This window comes from Oratosquilla oratoria, chromosome 14, assembly GCF_046742065.1.
Source record: "Oratosquilla oratoria isolate Oo_2021 chromosome 14, ASM4674206v1, whole genome shotgun sequence".
In the NCBI taxonomy this organism is placed as follows: Eukaryota; Metazoa; Arthropoda; class Malacostraca; order Stomatopoda; family Squillidae; genus Oratosquilla; species Oratosquilla oratoria.
Genome location: NC_134790.1, coordinates 5,923,348 through 5,933,347, shown reverse-complemented (window position 1 = coordinate 5,933,347; position 10,000 = coordinate 5,923,348). Strand labels below are relative to the sequence as shown.

Sequence of the window (10,000 nt, the reverse complement as noted above, 5' to 3'; positions counted from 1 at the left end):
ACAGACTGACAGACATAGATCGAAACATCGATAGATAGATAGATAGATAAATAGATAGATAGATAGAAAGATTGACAACATTATTGGCATTTTTATGAGAGGACTGGCCTTTTTCCCTAATGAGGGTGTGGTCAAGTCAAAGCAGCCACTCATATCAGAAACAAATAAAAGGTCATTGATCCAGCAGCTCCATATCACCACTTTGAGGATTAAGGGCCGCTGTGTCTCCCGTCCCACGCTTTAGGCCAAAAGCTGTGTAGCAAGGCACAGCACTTCTACAGCGAACAACCATCCCTTTCCTTCCGGTATCTATGAAGTAAAGATGGAAAATACTTCTTTCAAAATTATCATCGTTTCCGCTCTTTTTGATCCTAGTAGAGTGCTGCTGTCTATTAATTGATTATCTTCAGGATCCGGTAGGCTGGTACTTGGTGCCCGGAGTATGTCCAATGTATTTTTTTATCAACTTTGACCATTCCCTTCCTCTTTTTTTTTCGCATAAGGAGAGATGTCAAGCGGTGACTGGATCACTCGATTTCCTGCTCCCAAGCGGTGACACAGAGAAAGGAGAACATTCATTTTGTACAGACATCCCAGGCTTTGTTCATTCAGGGATCAATGGAAGCATCAGAGGACCTTTGCTTTCTATCTTTGGGGATGATGGTTTCCTACCAGTGGATTTGCAACACTTTTTATAATGTCATGTATGTTAAGATGACAAAATAGGTTGAGGACCTTTGCTTTCTATCTTTGGGGATGATGGTTTCCTACCAGTGGATTTGCAAGGAACACTTTTTATAATGTCATGTATGTTAAGATGATAAGATATATTATGATATGGATGAATTGATATCAGCAAATGTAGATGGAAAAACTGGAGTATAATAATATATAAAATATATGTATATGTTAAAAACTGATATACCAATACAGATATATAGGTAGTTTGATAAAACAGAGAGATTATGATATGGATGAATTGATATCAACAAAAATAGATGGAAACACTGGGGGGTAATAATATAGAAAAAACACATGTATATGTTACAAATAATATATCAATACAAATATAAAGGTACTTTGGTCAATAACAAGGACTACACAAAAACATGTATAAATAAATAGTAAGATCCACATTTAACTATAGATCCAAATCTAGATGCAACTATACATGCAGATCTAAATAAGCTTCTAGATATGAATATATTATATATATATGTATATATATATATACACAAACACGTATACTTATGTACATGTATACATCTTTATGTGTGTATATTTGTTTAACAAAGCTCCAAATAACGGGTTTCGAAAGCAATGAATGAATCTGGTGATCCCAATATTTGTTAGTTTTATACATATTTGAGCTTAGCGGGCAGTGATCGCTGATTTCATAAGTGACTATTCGGACATGACGGCGTGGGTGACGTTGTTAAAAATACAGTGCAGACTCTCCCAATATGTGTCGATGAGTGTTTATCGGAGAGCTATTGTGTGTTTATATTATATATATATATATATATATGTATATATATATGTATATATATATATATACATATATATATATTATATATATATACATATATATTATATATATATATATTTATATTATATTTATATATATATACATGTGTGTGTTGTGTGTGTGGTGTGTGTGTGTGTTATTAAGACGTTTGGAAATAAACTCTTCTTCTCTGGGATTCATAACAAGGCTGAATGGCTTGATTTTTTTTTATAAAGACAAAGGCCGTGGGTGGCACGATGGTACGGCCTTTGTTACTTATAAATTATTCAATGCCGCTCAAGCTGAGGGTTCGTAATCCCAATTAGGAGTGTTTATATATTATATGACAGTTTGTATTATATTATATGTTATATATATTTATTTATGATATAGTATAATGTATAAATATACACATATTTCTATATTTATATAGATTATATTATACATATGACAACTTATATATGTATATATCTAGTATATATTTATTATATATATATTATATAGGTATTTTATTATTATATACACTATTGGTATGAATATTTACTCCCATTTACTTATAAGGGAATATCTGAAAGCGACAGCCTGTTTTTAGTTTCTATTGTAATCTTTCACATCATACTCCCCATTACGCCACTGCTGTATCACCAAGATTTCAACCACACTTGTTCACTAATTACGATCGGGTTTGGTCTGAGGTTGGGGATAAGTTATAATATAGCTTAGCTCACGTTTTCAGACTCGGCGTGTCAGAAGGAGGCATGTAGGCCAGTAGGTGTAGGGGTGGTGGGGGGTGCGGGTCCTGGGCTAGCTATCCCCAACTCGCGTACGAATAAGGTGTTTGGGCCGTTATTTTTTTTATATAAAATTTAATTGGGTTGAGTTTGGGGTACTATTGGGGACAGCGTGGCTGCTTCGCCATAACTGCAATGGGTCCAGCACGGCCTGACGGTCTGACGCGGCGCTAGGATGCGGCGAAGAACGCGATGAAGACTACAGACGCAGCACAGCCAGCCGGCGGGGCGCGAGAGGTGGGGCTCGGGGTACGGCGGGGTGCACGGGGGTCGGGCAAGGGGCCGGAATATCTCAAAGTACCAGGATGCGGACGTGGGGGCGGATGATGGCGGAGTGGGGGCGAGGCTCGGGCGGACAGGGCGGGGCTGCGCCGACGCGGTGGTACTCGGGGGAGGGGGACGGGTATGACATACTGGGATGCGGACTGGGAGTCAGGAAGCAGGGGGTGTGGGGTGGGGTGGGCGTGGGTGTGAGGGGGGGGAGGGGGGGGGGGCGGGGTGGTTGTGGGGCGGGCTGGGCGTAGCCGGAAGGCGGGGATCAGCTGGGAGGGACGGGTGCGGGCTCAAGTCTGGGCACGACAGCGGGTTGGGGGGGGGGAAGAAGTTGAGGGCGCTGGAGGCTCATCTAGTGGGTGTGTCGACAGGGGGACAATAGTGTATAAGGAGGAAGCATGCGCGGAGGCACTCCGGTGACGGAGGAAAGCCGCAGGAGGCATGTAACGAGGAGGGAGAAGAAATAATAGACTACCGAGGATGTGATGGAAGAATGGGGGATTGGTGGCGAGGGGGGGAGAGGACGCGCAAGCGGGCGTGGAGAGGCGGGGGACGGGCCCTTGGGCGGCATGGCGACAGCCGAAGCAAGAAAGAGAAGGGGCTACCGACAGTACGGAACGTGGGGAGGAGACGGCTGGCGGAGGAGACGGGGCGGGAGCGCGGACACGCGGTGCGCAGACGGGTAGCGGACGGTGTGGGGGAGGCGAGAGAAGGGGGGACCGGCCGATGGACGCGGACGGGCGCCTCGGGCGGAGACGGGGGCGGTGTGGCTAGGCACACTGAGTCAGGGGCTACTTATGTCGGATGCAGCGACCGGCAGATGGAGCTGGAGAGGGGGCCGCAATGCGGGGGGGGCGGGGGTGGGGGGCAGGCGATCTACCGTGGCCATGGGCGTGAGTATGGAGATGACACGAGCAGACCAGACGGGCACAGACGGCAGGTGGGATAGGCCGAACCTACAGACGGAGCAAGGGCGAGTGAGGGGGGGAGCTGGAGAGATTCACTACAGGAGGGTGACCGGACGGGGGGTGGGGGGCGGGACGCGACAGGGAGGAGCTTAGGAGGGAGGAGGCGGCTCTGGAGCACGACAGACCCTACTAAGGTGGCTATGACACGAGGGGTATAAGAAGATGGGGGGGAGATGGTGGTGCAGGGCGGAACGGGGTGGGGTGGCGAGGAGGGGCACAGGAGGAGGGGGGCCAATATGCGGAAGGAGTGTGACGACACTGGGGCAAGACCAAATGGCCCGGACATGGGACGATTGGGAGGGCGAGGGTGCAGGGGAACTGATTACCTCGGTTCAACCGGGGGAGGTTAACGGAGACAGGGGATGGGGGAGCCGCGGGACGGGCGCGGAGGGGGGGAGAAGAGGGCGAGGGAGGGGGCGGAAGGGACGGCAGGAGAGCGGACGGCTGGCAAAATGGCGGAGAGAAACGGGGGCCAGAGGGGGCAAGCACGGAGTGGAGGGGGCCGAGGTTGATGAAGCTGGTGAAGTAGAGGGACGGGGAGTAGATAGTTGACAGGAGGAGGAGCGAAGATGCAAGGTGGGGAAGGGGAGGGGGTTGGGGTGGTCGAAGCGACGGGGACGGGCGCGGGGCATGCACGGAGGTCTGGTGGGGAGCAGTCGGTGGTCAGTGGGAGGAGGCGAGGGGCGCGGGACAAAGTAGCGGCGGGGAAGGCGGCACGGAAATGCGTTGGAGGCGACCGCCGAGGCGCAACAGCGTCCCAACGCGGCAAGGAGCGGATGGGGGGGCGTGAGGGGAGGATGGTAGGCGCGAGGCACCGACCGTGGGGGGCGGGAGAGGGGGAGGGGGAAGGGGGGTGACAGGGGGCGTCACGGGCACACGCGGACGGAAAGGAAAAAAGAGACCTGGTGAGCGCGACGGAGCGCAGGGTACTCAAGACGAGCGTACAGCGCAGGAAGAGCCGGGGAGTCTGGGGGCGTTTGATGCGGATCGGATGGGGAAATGGGACAGGATGAGAGCGAGAGGAGGACAGGTTACAAGCCACAGAGTCAACAGAGAGGGGCGGGGGAGTGCGGCGTGAGGTGCAAGAATCACCGAAGCCGACTGGGGGGGTCTAAAGGGGGTGCTAGGAGAGGCAAGCGGGGAGGAGGGGGATGCGGGGGTCGGTTGCCATGGGCTCGGGGCCGGGTGGGGACGCCGAGTGGGGGACCGGCTGATGTGTGGTGGTGGAGAGTTGGAATGCGCGGTGGTCCACACAGACACGGTTGATGATGATAATGCAGACAAGAAGGAGAGGCGAAAGGAAGAATAGAAGATAGATAGGCCGAACAGGAGACAAGACGACAAGGAGACAGAAGAAGAGGAGAATCGAAGAACAACGGGAGAACGCAGAAAAGGCAGACAGACCGAATAAGGCGAACGACACGAAACCGGAGACAAACGACAGACAAGGGATGCAGAAAGGCAGAAAAGGACGAGAAAGACACGCCGGAAACGGAGAACGAAGACCACGGCAAGCCGAACACGGTACACCAGGAAGACCGTAGCCAAGAGAACAGGAGACGTACCCGGACAGCAGCAAAGTGCGGACAGCACCGCACCCGTGGCGCAAGCAGACCAGTTGCAGCCCGCCCCGCCACAGGAGACACGGAACGTCAGACCAGCGAGCACCTGAGACCGCCGCCTTCTCCTCCTCCCTTCTCCTCCTTCCGCCCCTTTCTCACCTCCTCCCATTCTCCGCTCCTCCCCTTTCCCGGGCGACCAGACCGAACATCAGGGGAGCCAAGCACCTCCCCTTCTCGCCCCGCAGCACCGGAGAACGCCACCTGCCCACGGCTTTCTCCCTCCTCCCCTTCTCCTCCTCCACCTGAGCCCCTCATGCCCATTCTACCCTCCTCCCCCTTTCCTCCCTTCTCCCCTCCTCCCCCATATCCCTCCCTTCCCTTCTCCCTCCTCCTCTTCTCCCTCCTCCCCTTCTCCCTCCTCCTCTTCTCCCTCCTCCCCTTCTCCCTCCTCCCCTTCTCCCTCCTCCTCTTCTCCCTCCTCCCCTTCTCCCTCCTCCCCTTCTCCCTCCTCCCCTTCTCCCTCCTCCCCTTCTCCCTCCTCCCCTTCTCCCTCCTCCCCTCCTCCTTTTCTCCCTCCTCCTCTTCTCCCTCCTCCCCTCCTCTTCTCCCTCCTCCTCCTCTTCTCCCTCTTCCTCCTCTTGTTCCTCCTTTTCTCCCTCCTCTTCTCCCTCCTCTTCTCCCTCCTCCTCCTCCTCTTCTCCCTCCTCCTCCTCTTCTCCCTCCTCCTCCTCTTCTCCCTCCTCCTCTTCTCCCTCCTCTTCTCCCTCCTCCTCTTCTCACTTCTCCTCTTCTCCCTCCTCTTCTTCTTCTTCCTCCTCTTTTCCCTCCTTCTCTTCTGCCTTCTCTTCCCCTTCCTTTTCCTCCTCTCCCTCTCCCTTTTCTTCCTCCTCTTACTCTCACTTCTACTCTCCTACTTACCTCCTTTTTCTTTTTCATCGATTGTCTTTTTCGGTCAGTTCAGGTACTCCAGTAGATTTTCTTTCTTCGAATGAAAGGAAATCCGTGATATTTCTTCTTTTATTGCAATATGCTTTTGCACGCTCTTGCCAGTTTACACCCTGTGGACGTCGTTCGAAGTACGATAGAATTCCTCATACTTTAATTTGCTTTTTCCTTCGAAATTTTGAGCTTTTGTCCCAAACTATTATGTCTTCTTTGTGTTGATTAAAGTTGTGTTAATAATAATCACGAAGAACCCATGGTCGGAATAAAGAGGAAACTTAGGAATAAGTATAACTTCTATATTTCGACTAATAGCTATAGAAGTATATAAATATAGAAGTTATACTTTCCTCTAAGTTTCCTTTAATTCCGACTGTGGAAACTTAGAAGGAAGTATGACTTCTATATTTCAACTAGTAGCAATAGAAGTATATAGATAAATATAGAAGTTATACTTTCTTCTAAGTTTCATAAGAACATAACATAAGAACACATGAATGAAGGAGACTGCAAGGGACCATAAGGCCTACACTAGGCAGCTCCGTATCCATCACCCCCTGTCATCCCCATCCATAATGTTGTCTAATCGTTTCTTAAAACAACTGATAGTTTCGCCTATTATTCCGACTGTGGGTTCTTTGTGATTATAATTTACAAATGTGCTACTACATTTTGTCCAAATGATTGTGTTAGTAATTCTAATTTTTCAATATTGTTTCTTCTCTTGATGGTGTTAAAAAAAAAAAAAAAAAAAAAATCACAATCAACAGTAATGGCCTCCACGTTATGGGTTACTATTGACATTCATAACTCTTGTGAAGAAAAATGTTATAGAATAACAATACTTAACATTCTTTAATTTGTACTTATTTCTGTGGATGTTCAGAGATTAGTTCTGGAAATCTCTGGTCTTAATTCACATGAAAGGCTATTTCTTTTTATATATTTTCTCCACAACATATACTGTATGTAGAATAGTCATATAAAATATAAGATGCAAACAAAGGGTAGGAATTTTCGGGGAAATGTAATTTATTTATTCAGTTCATTAGTCAAATTCTCCTCAACATTCACCTCATTTCATTATTCACCTTCATACCGTATCTGCTTAACTCATATGCACACGCATACTCATTTCACGCCCACGCCCACGCACATGCACACACACACACACACACACACACACACACACACACACACACACACACACACACACACACACACTCTCGTGATGCATTTGGTAGAGTTCCCGGCTGATACTAAGGAGGTCCTGGTTCGTATCCCGCCCAGGGCTGAAACAATTTCAGTATCGCTGCGCTACAAGTCGTTACTCCAACTCTCGTGGGAGGGGAGTTTAGTGTGTGTTTGCGTGTAAAATCAAAGCATTACCCATATATCGGTCATATATGAGGTATGAGCTCTCTTTCTAGAGGGAAATAGCTGACGATCACGAGTCCAACACGTGATTGAAGACCAAGGTGGTGAATCACGCACTCAGGCACGCACACACACACACACACACACATATATATATATATATATATATATATACATATATACATATATATATATATATATATATATATATATACATCCATGTAAAAACATTTAACTCTCTGTAACTTGACAACAACATTTATTAAATTTTTTCAACATAAACATTCTTTTAAAGATTATCCTTCAGCAGCATTCCACACTGCTAATCCTTTCAGTACATCCTGATATTCTCCTTCACTGCACGTGCGTTTTCATATGAAGTGGTTTATTTATTTCAAATTTTACAAAATTAATTTTCTGTCATAATTCGCAGTTAGTAAAGAGCCCTAGACCTTCAGCCATGGTTGGTGATGAACTTATTAATATAATGACAATACCCAAGCCGTAATAATCAACATCATTCCCAAAACCCCCATTGTATGATGACACTCACCTTGCAAATATTCACTTATTTCTATATATTTAGTGTTATCTTTCTAGCAACTTACTCTTTGTTGCTGATCTACACTTTGCAGCCCATGAAACTGTCCCTGCATATTCCTTTACTAATAGAATTCCTAGTCAAATATTCACTTATTTATCTAGTGTTGTCTTTGTAGCAATTTACTCTTTGTTGCTGATTCACACTTTGCAGCCCATGAAACTGTTCCTGCATATTCCTTTACTAATACAATTCTTAGTCAAATATTCACTTGTTTATCTAGTGTTATCTTTGTAGCAATTTACTCTTTGTTGCTGATTCTCACTTTGCAGCCCATGAAACTGTTTCTGCATATTCTTTTATAGATACAATTCTCAGTTACTAACATTCCCCTTTGTGTTTCCCCGTCAGTGCTCTTAGTCAAATATTCACTTACTTATCTAGTGTTATATTTCTAGCAATTTACTCTTTGTTGCTGAATCACACTTTGCAGCCCATGAAACTGTTTCTGCGTATTCCTTTATTGATACAATTCTCAGTTACTAACATTCTCCCATCCGTTTCCCCTCCAGCGCTCTTAGTCGCTTACTTATTTAGTGTTATCTTTCTAGCAATTTACTCTTTGTTGCTGATTCACATTTTACAGCCCATGAAACTGTTTCTGCATATTCTTTTATAGATACTCTTCTCAGTTACTAACATTCCCCTTTGTGTTTCCCCGTCAGCGCTCTTAGTCAAATATTCACTTTCTTATCTAGTGTTATCTTTCCAGCAATTTACTCTTTCCAGCAATTTACTCTTTGTTGATTCTCATTTTGCAGCCAATGAAACTGTTTCTGCATATGCCTTTATTGATACAATTCTCAGTTACTAACATCCCCCCCATGTGTTTCCCTTTCAGCGCTCTTAGTCAAATGTTCACTTATTTATCTTTCTAGCAATTTACTCTTTGTTGCTGATTAACATTTTGCAGCCCATTAAACTGTTTCTGCATATGTCTTTATTGATACAATTCTCAGTTGCTAACATTCTCCCATCCGTTTCCCCTCCAGCGCTCTTGCTGCTCTACGACGTGACAAGCAAGGCGAGTTTCGACAACACGCGGGCCTGGCTCGGCGAAATTCACGAATACGCCCAGGATGACGTCGTCATCATGCTCATAGGTGAGTCGGCGAGTTGGGAGGGAGACCAAGTTGATGTCTGAGTCGAGTTTCCTCCATGATTCTTTCCAGTGTCATGTTTGTTCCCAAAAGTTCAATCTCTTTGAACAAGTGACTCCTATTGCAGACTTTGTAACAACGAACAAAGTTGCTTGTATAAGTTTTATTCTGGAAATTACTTTTGGAATTCTAGTGACATTCCTACAATCCAAATTCACGAAGAGTTCCTTTATTGTTGAAAAAGTAATTTACGCTTAAAAGAAGAGAACTAACAGCTCTTAATTCAGCCATCTATCCTTTTTCCTACACTCTTTAAAGGACTCTTTACCACCTACGTAATTTCACCTCTTTAGAGCGATATTGTGTCCCATTGATAAAAGATATGGTTATTGGCTACGAAATACAATAACACAGCAAAATACCAACTTTCACTAACGAAGACTCTTCAACTCAAAATTCGTACTAACCACAGTCATGTAGAAGATAATTAGTTGTTGACATAATTGAATAATGAAATATTTAAGGAATTAGCCACACTACTCGGCTACATCGCATTACTATGCTCCTCTCTCTTCTTATCAAAGGGATACTGATAACAAACTTCACCTGTTACAATTTGTGCTTTGAGGACTAATGTGGAGATAAGATATTTTTGTTTTGGATTCAAATCTCTCCAACAATCATCAAACAGCAATTATCAAAGTTTCCAGAGTAGACTGTGCTTCATTGCATGGCAGTCGTGAATGAACTAATTTGAAACCCAATTCCATTATCTAATTAATTTAATTGGTTAAAGTATGATAAATCTACAATTTGAACGTATCCTAGGTCGTATAATCCTTCTTGACAATAGAGTAAAAAAAAAAAAAAAAAAAAAAT

The 10,000-nt window shown here is 45.6% G+C and overlaps 1 protein-coding gene across 3 annotated transcripts in view; it reads left to right on the top strand.

The window, feature by feature from the left end:
- Window positions 1–10,000, top strand: part of LOC143032716 (uncharacterized) — a 74,616-nt gene that overhangs the window by 54,495 nt on the left and 10,121 nt on the right. For all 3 annotated transcript variants that reach the window (XM_076197631.1, XM_076197628.1, XM_076197629.1), the window contains one exon: window positions 9,014–9,124. In XM_076197631.1, the coding sequence (XP_076053746.1) occupies window positions 9,014–9,124 (111 nt within the window). The remainder of the gene's footprint in view (window positions 1–9,013; window positions 9,125–10,000) is intronic.